This window comes from Stegodyphus dumicola, chromosome 6 (genome assembly GCF_044657685.1).
Source record: "Stegodyphus dumicola isolate Sdum_Otavi_A_Nest chromosome 6, ASM4465768v1".
NCBI lineage: Eukaryota > Metazoa > Arthropoda > Arachnida > Araneae > Eresidae > Stegodyphus > Stegodyphus dumicola.
The window spans coordinates 10,400,948-10,419,338 of record NC_140773.1 but is presented as its reverse complement, the minus strand read 5'-3'; the positions used below and the strand labels follow the sequence as shown (position 1 = coordinate 10,419,338).

The following is an 18,391-nucleotide window of genomic DNA, read 5'->3' as shown; positions in this document are numbered from 1 at the left end:
TTGTTGCCTGCTGTTGCACTCTCTCCTGCATACCCATTTGAGTTTAGCTTTATTGTTAAGCATCATTTTCTTCGCATTTAGGAATATACATTTCAACAGAAAATTTTTTGAAAAATTTAAAAGCAACTTAGCAACGTATGTTTAAAATTAAAGATGCATTATTAAATGTTAGAAAATAATGTTCTATTTTTTCCCAGTCTTTTCTCAGTCCATCATATCAATTTTTTTTTTTTTTAATAAGATGATTTGCAAACCGTTTTTGTGAGTTTTTGTTATTAGTGTTTTGTGTTAACTTTGTTTATTAGATATCATGTTCTTCGTACTTATGCCACATAAAATTGAATTCAATGGCAAAATCACAAAATATTTAAAAACAGCATGTCTTTAGAATTTCCGATAGACAGTCTCGCGCGATGAAGATAAGAATGTTTTATTCCGTACAGTGTTGATCGCTTTCAGATCGTTGAGTTTGTTAATCAAAAATTCTCTCAAGTTTTACAAAATATGAAACGTAAAATTTGAATTTCGGAATTCGGACTTCCAGGTGCGTATGTTCGGGTGGAGGACAACGTTGTTCAAAACTGGGTGGCTGTATGTCCTATCGCTGTCTCACAATGCGACGAACATACATATATTCATGGATTACGATTATTTAATTATGGCAAAGCACATGAGGGCTATCTGCCTAAAGGGGAGGGATGCCTTCGTGGAGGACTTTCTAAGGGAAACTGGCTCGTATACACTTTACACATGGGGAAAACCACGAAAACGCCCATGCAGCCAGCCCGTTTGCGGGATTCGAACCTCGGACCGAACTACCAGTGTTCAGCGTCTTTACCGCTCGGCCGCTGGTGGACCATATGTTCATGGATATTCTTCATTTTTATTTTAATTTCTTTAGATATACAGGGCGATAATATTTGGTGGTCAAAGTTTCAAACTGATTCGCCGTTTATACTGGAGGACAGAAAATCCCGTTTCGAGACTAATAACCCATTTGGGCTAACGCTCTTTTGGGCTAAACATTTTCTGTTAAGTCGCTTCTGAATTAGCTCATATCTGTGCAAATGTCTGCACATATATAAATATAAATACCACACAAAATTCATGCATGATTAATTTGTATTTGCTTTAAAAATGTAAATTCTATTTTCGTTGTTTTTCTTTCACAACATCTAAAATCAGATGAAAGCATAACATTTATCTGCCCGTTAGCTGTTGGAAAAAACGACATGGGAAGTCATCAAAGAAAGGTAAATAATGGAGAAAAAAGAAAGCGCAGAACTTTGAGTTACGATTTGTGTCAGTGAAATTAAATAAAAGCTTCCCGAGAGAAAGAAAAAAAAAATGGCCAAAAAAAGTTAAACACTTCTTCGCTCAATGCAAATTACTTCCAAGGAAGAGAAAAGAGAAGTCAATGACTAGTCTGAGCAAACCCAACGTAACAAACAATGGAATGAATATAGGTTAAAGGACCCACAAATGGTTGCTTATTTATAGCTGTTTGCTATTCCAGTAATTAAATTTTTATTTGTATTAGAAGAGTTTATAAAAAATTCACGTTAATTTGTTATACTAAAAAATCTGATGCTAAAATATCTGATGACTAAAGCTAAAAAATCCGACGTGTACACCACATGACTTCCTTGTATAGAATATTAAACTATACACAATTTTTCCTGCATTTCATTTAAACTTATTTCACCGAATTTCATTAGAGATATGTTTCTCATTCAATTAATTCAGTTCTCACTTCGAGGCGAGGCAAAAACACATAAAAATCTCAAAATATTTTCAATAAAAATTGAAAGATATAGAAAAATATATAACACAAAATAGAGTTAAGACAATTAAAAAACAATTTTTACAATTAAAATTAAAGTTTCTATGCAAAAAAAAGCAATCCGGGCAGGAGACAAGAAGGCATACTTTGTGATGCACAAAACTAAAAGTTTCCTTTTGGTCCCGCCAACCAGCGGCCGAGCGGTAAAGTCGCTGAACACTGGCAGTTCGGTCCGAGGTTCAAATCCCGCGAACAGCCTGGCTGCATAGGTGTTTTCGTGGTTTTCCCCATGTGTAACGTGTATACGAGCCATTTTCCCTTAGAAAGTCCTCCAAGAAGGCACCCCTCCCCTTAGGCAGATAGCCCTAGTGTGCATTGCCTTACTTAAATACACCACCACCACACCACCTTTTGGTCCCACTCGGCAAAAAGACAACACGGTTAGGAACACGAACAATAACCAACTAAAATCAGGTTTTTACTTCCTTGTACGAAGTAAAATGGAAGTATTGTAATCGCGAAAAATTTCAGGCATCATATTTCAACGAAAATATTCCTTTTCACTGCTATCGAATGCAATTTAACGATGTTTTAAAGCGACATCTGTATGTAAAGACAGAATAAAGGACCCTTTTCCCCCAAAAAAAATTATAAAACTGATTTAAAATTAATCTGAAGAGAATTATTCGTGGCGTCTGTGCGTACGTACGTATCTCGCATAACTCAAAAACGAGTAGCCACAGAACGTTGAAATTTTGTATAAAGGACTGCTATAACATGTAGATGTATGTGCACCTCGTATTTTGGTTGCAGTCGGCCACACCAAAAGTTTATAAATATATGTATATTTATATATATCCACTTTGTTACTCGTCTCAGTGATCTCAGTTTCTTTATTCTTATATGTTTGTTAATTGCGCATTTTTTGCTTTAAAATTGATTGAATTATGTTGTTCTTATATTTCGGTTAAGGTTTTTATGACCTTTAGTAAATCTGCATACAATATTTGTAGAATTATCAACAATTTAAAAGTTGTTTAAGTGTGGCTAAGCCTAATTATTTTTGTCATGGCGGCCATGTTTGATTATATTTGAAACTTAACAGAAGAGGAAATATGTTGCCAGTCTAGAGAAACTAAGCTTCGCAACAACAAAGATATGCCTTCTTTTATTATTGCGAATTAAACATGCTTAATCCATTCTGGGATTTATTCGAGGAAATAAATGTTTAAAATTTACTTCGCAATTTTTAATATGGATATTTTGAGTTTTTATGTATTTTTGCCTTGTGGCGAAGTGAAAAGTGAATTAATTGAATGAGAAATACTGAATTGTTTGTAAAAAACGGTTCTTTTTTTTTTGTTTGTTTGTTTGTTTGCTTAATTTCTTTTATACATCGTTTTAGATTTATTATAGTATTTGAACAGAACATGTGGCAACGATTAAATAATTCTTCTAATGATATAAATTTATATGCATTCTGATTTATAATATGAACGAAATGTAACGCTATTAGGAGAAGCTAGCGCCAGAGTGTCGCTTTGGTAAACAAATATAGTGAATTTTAAAGAGTGCATTTATTCTATTGTGGTTTATGCGCTATGGACGAAGTAGATTTAATTCAGTCCAATAGGTTTAAATGAAATGCAAGAAAAAATGCATATAATTTAATATTCCGTACAAGGAAGTCGTGGTATAAATATCAGATTTTTTTTTCTATCCACGGCAAGATAAACAACTGAAGTATATAAAAAGTGAAACAACTGAATAATAATTAAATGAAACCCTGGCAAACAATGACCTTTTCCTGAATAGTATGAACTACCGTATACTAATTTAACGAAATAAAATTCCATTAAAATAATGCAGTTTCTTTTTTCTATGAGGAATTTTTTCATTTCGCAGTTGCCAAATATGAAAAACGACAAGCAAAAAAAATATTGATTGAGTTGAAGGCCCGTGAAATGGTTTTGCTTTCAGTTTTTGAAATGCTTTTTTATTCAATACTTTGTTAGAGCTGGGTGTTGATTACACAAAAGATCAACCCATACGCTGAGGACGTAAGCGTTAGAAATCACAAAGTGGAAATCCGATGCTTTGTTCTTGCAATTTCCCTTTTTTCTACCTTCATTTTCCTGGGGTACATTGTGATCTTCATTTGAGGTCAAGCACCACAAACACTTAGGCCAAGCTGTAGATCGACAATGCAACTATTTTGTTCTTTTTTATTACCCAATGTGTTAATTGACAAGTAAAATATTTCCATCTAAATTATGAACACCGAAAATTGTGATGAAATTTTCATGTATTCAATGAGTCCAACATTACTTAAAATTAAAAGAAAACTTAAAATCAGTTTTCTTTGAATAAATAAGTTTTAGTATACATTTATTCACAGACTGATTAAGTAAATAACAATTGATCTCATTAAATAGCAAAGAAGAGAAATTCATTATTCTTTTCACAACTAAACAAATAATACTACGAAAATGGATAACAATTCACTAGTGGCTAAGTAATTAAGAACACTGAAGGTAAGTACTTCAGTGCGACTTCAGATTTTAACAAGGGTCTGACTTCGGGGCGGGTAACATGAGCAAGAGTCGGTAGAAAATTCCACAAAGGTTCCCTCCCTGAAGCAGATGCGCTTCGTATACTTTATCCTAATTAAACAACCAGCCAACATCAGATGGACGTTATATTCCTGCGTAGTGATAAATGAGGTAAAAATATAAGAAGTTTTTCGTAATAACTTCCCTCCATACAGACGCACACAGAAAAAGACGGGAAAAAAAATTGCCTTTAGTCAGAATTTTCTTTTTTTTTTTCTTTTTTTTTTTTTTTTTTTTTTCTTCCCTATCCGAATAGAATATAAGTCTCAAACTGGCGCTTTGAATCACTTTAACCTGCGTATATCACTTTTCAAACTGCTGCCACCAAATATTATCGCCCTGTATTATATTTCAAGAAATTAAATAATGAAGAATCTGCATGAATGTATGCATATTTATCACATTATGAAAAAAATCTGAGGTGTACACCACATGACTTCCTTGTACGGAATACTAAATTATACGCATTTTTTCTTGCATTTCATTTAAACATATTAGATTGAATTAAACCTACTTCGTAGACAGCGCATAAACCACAATAGAATAAATGCATTCTTTAAAATTCACTTTGTTTACCATAGCGACACTCTGGCGCTAGGTTTACTTAACAGTATTATATTTCGTTCATATTATAACTCAGAATGCACAAAATTTCTATCATTTAAAGAATTATCTAATCGTTGCCACATGTTCTATTCAAATACTATAATAAAGCTAGAATGATGTATAAAAGAAATTAAGCAAACAAAACAAGAACGAAACAGTTTTTCACAGACGACTGAGTATTTCTCATTCAATTAATTCAGTTTTCCCTTCGCGACAAGGCAAAAATACATAAAAAGTCAAAATATCTGTATTAAAAATTACGAAGTAAATCTTAAACGCTTATTTCCTCGAAAAAATTCCAGAAAGGATTAAGCATGATTTAAATAATAAATGAAGGCGTTATCTTTGTTATTGCGAAGCTAAGTTTCTCTAGATTGGCAACAAATCCACTAGTCTCTGTTTCAACTGTAAACATCAATGGCCTCCATATAAAAAAGGCTTAGCGGCACTTAGACAACTTTAAAATTGTTGATAATTCTCAAAATATTGCATACAGATTTACTAAAGGAATAAAAACCTTAACCGGAATATAAAAACAACAGAATACAATCATTTTTAAAGCAAAAAATGTACAATTTACAAACATATAAGAGTAAAGACACTGAGATCACTGAACCGGGTAACAAAGTGGATATATATATAAATATATTTATATACGTTTGGTGCGGCCGATTGCAACCAAAATACGAGATGCACATCTACATGTTATAGCAGTCCTATATACAAAATTTCAACGTTCTGAGGCTACTCGTTTTTGAGTTATGCGAGATACCTACGTACGCACGTACGTACATACGTTCGTACAGACGCCACGAAAAATTCTCTTCAGAATTCATTTTAAAGCAGTTTTGTAATTTTTTTGGAGGAAAACAATGTTTTATTTTGTCCTTACATGCAGATATCACAGGAATACATCGATAAATTGCATTTGAAAGAGGTCAAAATAGGATATTTTCGTTGAAATATACTGCCTGAAGCTTTTCGAGATTACAATATTTCCTTTTCACTTCGTACAAGGAAGTAAAAACAACGATACCTAGAGCCATCAAATTTCGAATAACGTAGTTCTGCACCCGAACATGGGCACTTGGAAGCTCGAATTTTGGATTTCGAATTTTATATTTCATATTTTGTAAACCTTTAATGAATTTTAAACAAACTCAATGATTTGAGAGCGAACCGAGGAAACGCTGTATGGATTAAAACATTTCTATCTCCAGCGCGAGGGACTGTTTATGGGAAATTCTTAAGATTAGCGGTTTTTAAATATTTCGGGGTTTTGCTATTGAATCGAACTTTATGTGGCGTAAGTCCGAAGAAATAAAATAAACACACAAAACGTTAATAATAAAATGACAAAAAAAAAAAAAGCTTTTTAAAGCATCTTAGTTAAACTAAACATTGATATGATAAAATGAGAAAAGACTGGAGGGAAAAAAATTAGAAAAATGTACGCCAACACTAAACACTGCATCGGGAATTCTGAACGTATACTATTATGCTGCACTTTAAAATTTTTATAATTTTGATATTGAATTGCATATGGCGTAACTGCGAAGGAAATGATGTTAATAAAGCTAAAAAGACGAAAAGAAATGGGACCAGGAAGAATAAATGCAACAGCAGACTGGCAGACTGTGGGCTCAACGAGAGCGTAGGAAAACTTAACAAATCCTTTTGGGCGACTTTTAAAACCTGAGCCCTTTCAAAGTCTTTTCTCTTCCCCTCCTCTTTATATATATATATATATATATATACATGTATATATATGTAATAATAAAATTCCATAGTCAAGAATACAATTAAAATTCTAACTGTATGTTCTTTTCATTTTTAATGGCGACGGTCTCTTATTTGAAAGTACGTGGCATTAAATCCACAGCCCCGTAGTCAAGTTGTTTTTCCCGCCTTTTCTACACGTACAGTTATTGAATGTTCTGGAAACATTTAAAGCGAACTGGATTGGCTGACGAGACTGACGTCATTCTTGGAAGCTCCGCCTTTCCAAAAGCTATAAAAGAACTCGCAAAAGAATATCGGGGCTTTTTCTTAAATGTTACGATGCAGTAAACTTCATACAAAAAGTTATTAGTAATTCTTTTTATTTACTCCGGATATCTGATTTTGTAACCTCTATTTCTCCTGAATAATAATAAATGGATCCTGTTTTTTTTTTTTTTTTTTTTTTTTTTTTTTTAACTTATCGTCTGATAATTTAAGCTACGACTAAAGCTGGTACATCACATATATATGTAATAATAAAATTCCATAGTAAAAAATACACTTAAAATTCTAACTGTATGTTCTTTTCATTTTTAATGGCGACGGTCTCTTATTTGAAAGTGCGTGGAATTAAATCCACAGCCCCGTAGTCAAGTTGTTTTTCCCGCCTTTTCTACACGTACAGTTATAGAATTTCTGGAGATATTTAAAGCGAACTGGAATGGCTGACGAGGCTGACGTCATTTCTTGGAAGCTCCGCCTTTCCAGAAGCTATAAAAGGACTCGCAAAGGAATATCGGGGTCTTTTCTTTAATGTAACGATGCAGTAAACTTCATGCAAAAAGTTATTAGTAGTTCTTTTCTCTTTACATCGAAGATCTGATTTTTGTAACTGCTATTTCTCCTGAATAATAATAAATGGTATATATGTGTGTATATATGTGTGTGCGTTGCATTCTGAGAAACGATGACAGGTAGAGCCATTAAATTTTGAATAACGTTCTCCTCCACCTGAACACGTGCACCTGGATGCCCAAATTGTGAATTTTATATTTCATACTTTGTAAAACTCTAATGCATTTTTGATTAACAAACTCAACGATTTGAAAGCAAGCAGAGGCGACACTGTACGAAGTAAAATATTTTTATCTCCACATGAAACTGTCTGTCGGATATTCCAAAGATACATTGTTTTTATTCCTTCTTAAAACGTCCAGCATAGATTTCTCACTGATAATCGGAAGATGAGAAAGCATATTAAAAAAAAAAAAAAAGAACTTTCGAAATGTCAAATGAAGCAAAGCGTTTATTGTGGACCAAAAAATTACAAATCTTAGACTACAAATAACTGGGAAAATGTCATTTACAAAAATGAAAAATATTAAATTGAATGAAATTCAGTTTTTAAGAAGATTGCTTACTGCAATTCACATGCACGTGCTACGTTGCATAAACTTCTCTATTGCGATCGAATCAAAGTATGATGAAGCACGGAATGTTATTTGAAATCATAACAAAGGTTTTTTTTATGATATCTCATACAGGACTTTATGATTTAGCACCCCATGGAGAGATACTAATATATAAAAGAAAATTACTTTATGACTTTCAGAAACTTGCTTAACGCAAATAAAAGTAAAACCTCACACTAAACTCTGTAGTTCTTTTCACGTGCCTCGCAAAATCCCTCCGTGAAGCAACAACGGAAAACATAGTCACGCACGCTGACCATAAATAACTGAGTAGCATGCATCAGCAGTAAAGTGTAACGAATCCTTTCATAAGCCACGCTTCGAACAAAATATTCTTTTAGGCGTTATTTTCATCCGTTCGCTGGAGTTTGAAGGAATGGGACATTTCGTGCTAAACGGTATCCTCCTCGACAGCAGAAAATTTAAATTAAGTTATCAATCGCAGATTTTATTAAGTATTAATACTTAAAGGAGGGAGTGTTAGTATTTTAAGATGCTGTTCACCATGCAGTAAGATCGTTTAATACAGTTTAGATTTAGCTTTATAAATACAGAGCGCAAGAACCGGACCCCCATTCAGGGATCCTCAAAGGGCCTGCCTTACGGGGTGAGTGTGACCAAGCTTGCAAAAGGATGAACACTAGAATTGAACGCTGTGACTGCATCTGGGCACTCCATAGGCATCGAATATATTCGTCTGAGTGCCTCGTCCGCTCTGTCAGTCCCCGCCACTGGAACTGGGGGGAGGGGCAAACCCCCCGTGGACTAGGTCGGTGTTCTCCTATCTAGCTCCACAAAAGCCGAAAGAACGGACACAACAGTACCAGTACGGTTTCTGCTAAGCCCGAACCTACCTCCGAATAAACGGGGGTTCTAGTCCTGTGAAGTCAAATTATGTGCCCCCGTGGTTGAGAATGCCTAGTGCAGATCCTAGTTAGTACTTCCCAGGAATTCTCCTGAGTCAACCCCCTGGGGGGAGCCTTATAAATACTAACCTATTCCTTCCAAAGTCCATTTGGAAAACTTGACTAACTGGACTTCTGGAAACTAAGACTGGTCTTCGTAGAATCGACAATGCGTAGCGACTACACGGCATAGAATCGGTACTGGAATATTATAAACCTCAGTTACCGGCATACATTCGACACAAATAAATTTTGATAATATTGTAACACCCAGTGACAGGATTAATGCATATTTGCAATTTGCAAAGAGTCGTCACAAGCGTATGATCGATACTGCGTAGGACCAACAGGATAGGACACCAGAATTTCACCATTGACTGTACAGGTACAGTCCTACAGCCCTAACTGTACAGCTCTGCCTCAGTTTTTATGCAGGACGTTTCTAAGGCAGTGTCTCTCGCCACTTTAACACTACCACTAAGCAATTGTAGGGGACTTTTGGCTCACTCGGTAAAGAGGTTGGTCGCCCATTCATTAAAAGATTTTTTATTGTATTTACAGATACACTTTACCTAAAATTTTTTTGTTTTGAATATTCTACTCGATAACTCACATTCTTCACTATCTTTATGTGCTGTAATTTCGAAGACTATAAAGCCTTTTGTAGTATCGGAAGAGGTATTTTTTCTCATTTCCCTTGAACAGCTTTATAAAGTCCAAAGAGGGTTATAGGTCAATATATGGATAATCCTCTTTTTAAAAGTCCAACAGCTCAAGCATTCATGGGCCATACATTAGGAGGTTTAGTAGGTGTATGAGGGAATACCCGTTCTCGGTGTATGAGGGAATACCCGTTTCTCGGTACCCGTTTCTTGCTCCATTTTTTCCAGGAAATTAACTGGGATTTTGACATATGGTTGCTTGCTTTGTCTTAATGTAGTTTTACTGATTGGTGGTACTGTAGGTAAAGGCAAGTTAATTCTTATTTAAAAATTGGGTATAAAATACCGATGCCGTGAAGGCATCGACATCGGTATACCATTGATAGAGCACAGATTCTACAAAGATGGACACTTTGTGTTTTCTATACCGGATGAAGATCGACTCACTGAGGATCGACAGCGGCATACAGTCGACGTTAGCATAACGTGGACAAGCTTATAATTAGCAAAGACGCGTGATCAAGAAGGTTGGAATTTCATTCAATTATCATTTTCCTGGGCCCAAGCAAAGTATCGACATCGCATAAGATGAAGACCAGAACGGATCAGATATCAGCATATAATCGAAATAGTTTTTTAACTGTCTTGTTGATTAAGAAATTATTGATCATAAAATATATTCTGTTTCAAGACATTCCTGCTAATATGTCCCTGCTAATATGTGAAGTTGATCTTAACATTTTCTAGGCCTATGGGCTTTTAACTTGCCGTTATATAAAGAACTAGCAACAATCACAAATCCCTTGGGAAAACTTTATTTAGATTCCTTGAACTGAACCATGTTTTAAGATTTTTTTCTCTCCCCTATAATGATAATCAATGGATCTTTTTTTATTGCAGTCATTTAAATCCACCCATGATTCTTCTATTGTGACATTTTTTTCCGTTTTTTATCCGGATAAAAGTTTCTGACAAAAAATTCTGCAACGCGTTCTGCGTTTTTCTATATGTCAGGGAGAGAGAAAATGCATATTATGATTTTTCGCCCTTTTAAAGATTCAAATCAGCATTCATCGCTTTGATTAACATTGCACTGAGCATTTTAATGATTTTGCAACTGCCCTTTGACTTAATGGATTTTATTTAACATTAAAAATTTTACCTTTGCAATTTACGAAACATTTCGTTTTTTCCTTGGCTATGGATTTCGAACAATTTTTCCACTTGAAGCCAAGCTGTGAAATTTCTTTTCCTTTCTTGCTGATATCTTATCTAGTGTAGCTTTAGATATCGGTAAACCATGGCTTTCACAGCTTTTTTTTTTTTTTTTTTTTTTTTTTTTTTTGATAACTAGATACGAATAATTTTCTTCGGAAAGAGCACAAACATAGTCTTCCATCCATTGCTTCTTTAAAAGCGCCACTTTGCATGAAAGCAAAACTTTGAAATAACAGACGATAATTTATACTTTCAAAAATACAGTTTCAGTTAAAAAAAGATTTCCAGGGAGACGATTTTTTATGGCAAAGCAAAATCGTATAAAAAAAATCTGAAATGTTTCAGATTTTAAATTACGTCCAAAGGGGCGTTTTTTAACATTTTGTGTGTTACCTTTCTTTATTAAATATCTTGTTCCTCGCACTTAAACCATAAGATCCAGTGCAACAGCAATATCGCAAAATAGTTTTAAAACGAGCATATCTTTAGAATTTCCGATACAGAGACACACGCGCTGGAGATAAAAATGTCTTTTCTGCACAACGTTGCCATTGCTCGCTTTGAAATCCTTGAGTTTGTTAATCAAAAATTCGTCAAAGTTTTAAAAAATAGGAAATCGATCATAAAACAAATTTCAAATTTCAAATTTGGTCTTCCACATGCTCATATTCGTTGGAGGATTACGTTATTCAAAATTCGATGACTCTATGTACCGTTATTTTATGACAATGTGAGAAATATACATACATTTACGCAGATTTTCATTATTTAATTTCTTCAAATATAATGCAGGACTCTAACATTTTATGGCAACAGTTTGAAAAGTGAACCGACATTTATCCGTCCGACGCAAAATGCCAAAACGAAACTAATAGTCCTTCGGGATTCAAATCCCTTTGGACTAAAAACATGTGAGAATAGCCTCCGTATTTTAAGTGCCTCCATGTCACATGGCCACAGGATCCTTACCATCGATCCTCCATACCTTTTCCAGGATTTAGCATCAGTACTGCATAAAATCCAAGCACACATAATACTGATACTTCGGCACTGACATAGCATCGACATCGGTATACCATTGATAGAGCACAGATTCTACAAAGATGGACACTTTGTGTTTTCCATACCGGATGAAGATCGACTCACTGAGGATCGACAGCGGCATACAGTCGACGTTAGCATAACGTAGACAAGCTTATAATTAGCAAAGACGCATGATCAAGAAGGTTGGAATTTCATTCAATTATCATTTTCCTGGGCCCAAGCAAAGGATCGACATCGCATAAGATGAAGACCAGAACGGATCAGATATCAGCATATAATCGAAAATAGTTTTTTAACTGTCTTGTTGATTAAGAAATTATTGATCATAAAATATATTCTGTTTCAAGACATTCCACAAATACAGCCATCGAATACTTTATCGATGGCTTCGATACTCTTGTAGCCATCGATACTCTTGTTGAAAACAATGGACGACGCATCACAGATCGGATAAAGTAAGCATATATAAATATTAAAAAATGAGATGGTCTTGCGTGAAGGTATCCTTCCAATGAAGCACGTAGTCCTCGTGCATTTTGCTGTGTTGATTAAATAAACAAACGTAGTGTAAAAACATACATTAAAATATATCATGTTTATATAACAAAAACTAATCTATAATATTAGAACATTAACGCCATTTCTCGAAAGAAAATAAAAATACTGATTTTTTGCTTTGGCAAACTGAATATTTAAATCAATCTTCTAGCTTAATGCTCAATTCAGTCAATCTTTTAGTTTTGAAATTCTTCAATTTAATGTCAAATCACATTTACTAGAAACATATTAAAAGCATTTTTTAATGTATTCTTCATCTGATTTTAAATCTTAAAAAAAAAAAAAAAAATTCAGTCTTGGAGAAATAGTTCAAGCGCTTTACAAATACTACATAGGAAAAATCGATAGGGGAGAATAGGTGCGAATGTAAAGAAACATTTAATTGATCTTCTACCAATAAATAAAAATACTGGGTATTTTTAAAGAATGCCTTTTTGAAACTGGTAATGAGAAAACTTTAAAATTCTAAAGATGTTACGGTCAGTTGTATTTAGACTTTTGTGTGTTTTTGCAATGTAAAGTTTATACGCGAGCGTTTACATATAAGCGTACATTTATTGTACGCTTATATTAAGTATTCATTCATTGTATCAGTTTAAGTAGACCGAACCCACATATAAAAGAACTGTGTACTGGAGATGTGAAAAATGCTCAGTGCTCTGGCCGGGAATCGAACCTGGACCTCTCGATACGCGCCGAGTGTGCTACCGTTACACCACGAAGGCATGCAGAAAAGTCGGAAAAAATACCTTATATATTGAGCCTCGTGAATTATTTACATTAAAGTTTACATTATATACAACTCATAAACTGAAATGCTGTTCAGTTAATTCGATTATTCACATCATATATCATAGACACGTGCGCGTAAAAGAAAATATATGCATAAATTCTCGATGCATATAATAGATTTTGAGGTTAAAGTATAAGTTCTAAAAAAAGAGCTATTTTATTAAATGAAATTTCAATAGCTTTATGTACAAACATACTAAATATAAATAGGTGAATGATTCATATGTATACCTAATATTATTTTAAGTTAAAAGGAAAACAATAAAAATGCTGTTATTCATTTATTTTAATAATCGTAAATGTTACTTAACTTGCTTGTTTCTTTCTACATATGCATTAATTTACGTACATAGGTTTTCGAAAAAGCGAGTACAAACTGTATGTCTTTGATATGCACGCTTTGCATGGCCATTATGAAACACCAATTTGAGCCAGAAAAATAATCACTGTGCTTTAATATATTAATTTTAAAAAACTTTTCCTGTCTTTACGTGCAAAATTCTCAAAACTATGTGTGATTAATGTTTTCATGATGTCAATAACAAGAGATGTATGAGTTTCAAGAATTAAAACTAAGAATCCCCTTCTGGCAACCCCTTCTCGTTTATGACCAGTTCTAAAATTGATCAGTACCTCTGAAAACATAATTGGGTTGGATTGGATTATTCAATTATGGCAAAGCACACGAGAGCTATCTGCCTAAAGGGAGGGATGCCATCGTGGAGGACTTTCTAAGGGAAACTAGCTCGTATACACTTTACACATGGGAAAACCACGAAAACGCCCATGCAGCCAGCCCGTTCGCGGGATTCGAACCTCGGACCGAACTACCAGCGTTCAGCGACTTTACCGCTCGGCCGCCTGAAATCATAATAAACATCGGTATTGATAATACATTGGTATTTCTATGACGACATCTCTCTAAGCCGACCGAAATCACCAAATATGAATTGCGGAAACCAGCAGAATGTCTTAATTTCGTTAACAAATTGAAATATTTTATGCACTCCATCAAACAATTAAATTTCAGACTCTAGCAGCAAAATTATTTTTTTAAGGAACAGAGTAGTAAAAGATTAATTCAGTGCAATTTATTTATGTCATTGTTTAACTGAATAAGATAAAAACGCGAAGGTTATCCGCTGAGCGATAGGTAATGAATGTATCATGCTAAGTTTCTTTCGAATTATGAAACAGCTTTCTTTAAATAATTTATTACATTTCCGTACAATTTATATTAACTTTTTAATTCTCGGTCTGAGTAGCTGGTATTGTACAATAAATCGAACCAAAATGGCGCAAAAATATTTCATTTTTACTTCCTTGTACAAAGTAAAGAATGTATTGCAATCACGATAAATTTCTGAAATATTACATTCAACGAAAATATCCATTTTGACCGCTCTCGAATCCATTTGAACGAAATTTTGGGGAAACAGGAAAAAAAAAAGGATTCTTTTTTCCAAAACACACACATATATATATATATATATATAATTTTTTTTTTTTTTTTTTTTTTTTTTCGTCAGGCACGCAAAATGCTCGCGAGCCGAAATTCTTCACAAGAAGATTAGATGGTAGAAGAAGAAGGGGGAGAACTTTGGATAAGCCATCTTGAGGAGTTCACCATCAAAATTGGAACGGAAATATATATTCAGTGCAATGGAGATTACACCAGTAAAACCATTGGTTAAGTCCCGCCCACTTCTTCATCTCCTGCTCTGCGGCTTCCAAACGAACGATGTCAAAATGAGCAATGGTAACACTGCACGAAAAAAAAAAACAATTTTATCTCCAGCGGACGAGACTGTCTATCGAAAATTCCTTAGATATGCTGTTTTTAAATATTTTCTGATACTGCTGTTGAATTGAATTTTATGTGGTTTAAGTGTGAAGAACATGGTATTAATAAATAAAGGTAACCCACAAAACGTTAAAAAAAACGCTCCTTTGGGCGTAATATAAAATTTGAAAGCTTTCAGATTTTTTTTTTTTTATTTATTTATTTATTTACTTTTAAAAAAAAGTCTATATAAGTTGACATCGAAACTGATTATTATAACTTTTTATTTGTGAAACAGATAAGTTGTATTCACATAATCTATACTACTAAAATCTGTGCGCGTCTGTCTGTTCGTTCATTTGTTTGTGGCATCACCTCCTCCGGAACAGCGGGGAGGTTAAGTTTTGAAAGGTATTCCAAAAATTCGCGGAAGCCGTTTCGACCGTTCCCCTCTTTGTACGACTTTAATTAGCCGAGATATTAATTAAAAACTCTAAAAACGGTAATTTTCGCCCACATTTTCCGAGTGACAACAGTCTTGCATGCTGTAGATAAAAATCTGCTTTATTTCGAAAAGCGATGCCTCTGCTCGCTTTCAAATCGTAGAGTTTGTTAATAAAAAAGTTGTAAGTTTTACAAAATATTAGATAAAAATATCATTGCCAAACTTTAAACATGTTATTATTATATAAGGTGATCTGACGCTGAAGAAAGCACACGATTTCATGTGATATCATTGTATGTCGAAAATATTTCCTTAATGTCAGCATTTTAAATAAATAGCTGCTGTTGGCAAAGTTTTTGTTTCAAGTTAGAATAACTGATATGATATATTAATGCCAAGTTAATTCTTTTATTCATATTGAGAAAATGTTATATTACCTTAAATTTAAATCGTGACATCATACGTATTAACTTGAAGTGTCAAAAGTTTTTGTTTCCTGGTTTGGCAATAACAAAATTATTTATGAATTGGTTGTTGCTTCAAAAGAATGAATGAATTAATTTTATTCATACGGAAATGTTTTTATACATTTGCTTTTCAGGGGCACATAGAACTTATAAATTTTGCTTTGGCTGCAGCCCGCTCATCTATAATGTATTACGCGCACAGTTATAGACTGTACTAGGCTAGTTTATACTGCGCGCGTTTATCAGTTTCTTTGATTGTTCATAACATCATCTCCTCCAGAACGAAGAGAGAACGAATTTCGAGAGAGGTACTTCCCCCCCCCCCCGATTCTAAAAACTCATAGGAAGTCATTTCGACCATTCTTGATTTCGTCTTACGACTTTAACCAACCAAGATATTAATTAAAAGCAATAAAACGCTATATTCGAAAATTCATATGTCCAGTAATAAAAGGCATTTTTAAAAATTTCCTCCATATGATCTTATCATTTTATTAATTAATTTAAGGATATTTCGTTATGTATAGTTAAGCTGCAGTCAAAGATTAATTTTGTGTGAATATAATGTATTCATATAAAATTAATCTATGACTGCAGCTGTGTTCCGATAATTTAGCCATGTTTCGATATCATTACATATCGAAACATAGCTAAATTATTCGTAGAAAAAATATCCTAATTTTGAAAGAAATGGCAAAAGAATATAAATTTTATATGTATTCATGTAACCTCCTTTCTTAGCACTTTCATCTAATAATCTAATTTAATTAAATAAAATATTAGAGACAATGGTTCTTGCGACATAATTTTAAGATTCAATTACGAATTTGATGTGTACATATATCATAGAAACCATTTCAAAGTTGCGCATCCTCGTTTCTTCATCGTTTTAAATAGCACGCATGTTCTATGTTTTTCCTCCATGTTTTACTCTACGCTAAAACAAAAAGATGCATATTCTGTGGGATGTAACGAAAGAAATTATTATAGAAGTTGCAATAAAAAATTATATTTTGATATTAAAATCATAATAATATCATTAAATAATTAAGTATAATTAGACTATTAGAAATCGTAGTTTAATTTTCCATAAAATTAAATAACTCTCAACTTTTAAGCACGTTGTCGGTATAATAATTTCATTGATTCATGTCTTTGGCACGGTGCAAATTCTATGTTTCCACTATCGAGATCAGTACCTCACCATATTTTACACAATACTATTTATTTATTTTTATATTAATAACGTACATTTATCAGTCTATAGTATTAAATAACATATGTAAATGCTAATATTCTGCCACATTATTTAAAAGAATTCATAAGAAAATTCATAAATAATAAAACTAAAGATAATTCGTTATTGAAGCCCTTGTCACGCTTTAACTAATAAACTAATACAATAATAACTTACCTGACGCTGTGACTAGAAGTATCGAACTGAAAAACACCAACAAATATATAACTCGAAACATCGCTTATTTCAGTGATTGCACAGACACATTAAAATGCAGAATAATCGCAAGCGATTCTTAAACGAAAAATTTTTGATTATATCCACAATCCGAAGAACGCATCACTCCCTTTCTAAAAATCATTTTCATTTCCCCTCCAAAAAAGTTTCTGATCTTTGCAACGAAAAGGTTGCCAGAGGAAATTTACCTTGGCGATCCCAATTCATCGCCAAACGCTAACTTCATCACGTCAGGTAATTCTACCATTGTTAAACCGGAAAGCAAAAATGAACTGAAACGGTAAATTCTCGCCCAAGAAAACTTTTCACCTGCCGCTTTGCTTGGCGAGTTTCAGGCGCGGCTTGTCTTCTGATTGGTTGGTTCTTCCGCTTGAGGCCCGCTTCTTTGCTACACCGGCGGGGTCAGGTTCATCGGCCCTCCTGAAGATCCCTAATGTAGGTCACCCAAATCGTCCCGGATATTAGAACGACGTCATCAAGAAATATTCCGTTCCGTATGGGTTAATCCGGGGAAACCGAATTTCTCGCCCAGGTTGAAGAATTGCATAAATAAAAGGTTGTCAATTTCCTTTCAGGATGACATAGAATACGTTCTTCAAGAGACTTGTAAAAAGGAAATCATACAATGTATGTTACCACCTAACAGCAACATGACCTACATTCTCAACAAATTTACTTTTTCATAATTACCTATTCAGTAGTAGATTAAACCGGCTGGGGGGCACTTAGAAGTGAAATTTAATAGTAAAGAGTTCAATAATATGCATGTACTACAAAAAGAAACTAGGATTTCACTGCAACAGTGAAATTAAGCATGCATAATTTAATGCCTTTCATTATAAATTCAT

At 33.8% G+C, this 18,391-nt stretch overlaps 1 protein-coding gene across 1 annotated transcript in view; it reads right to left on the bottom strand.

Annotated features, from left to right (window-relative positions):
• Positions 1 to 17,713, bottom strand: part of LOC118205342 (uncharacterized) — a 120,235-nt gene extending 102,522 nt beyond the window's left edge. The window contains exon 1 of the mRNA XM_085818096.1: positions 17,484 to 17,713. Within this exon, the coding sequence (XP_085674222.1) occupies positions 17,484 to 17,544 (61 nt within the window). The 5' untranslated portion in view covers positions 17,545 to 17,713. The remainder of the gene's footprint in view (positions 1 to 17,483) is intronic.
• Between the last annotated feature and the right edge of the window lie 678 nt (positions 17,714 to 18,391).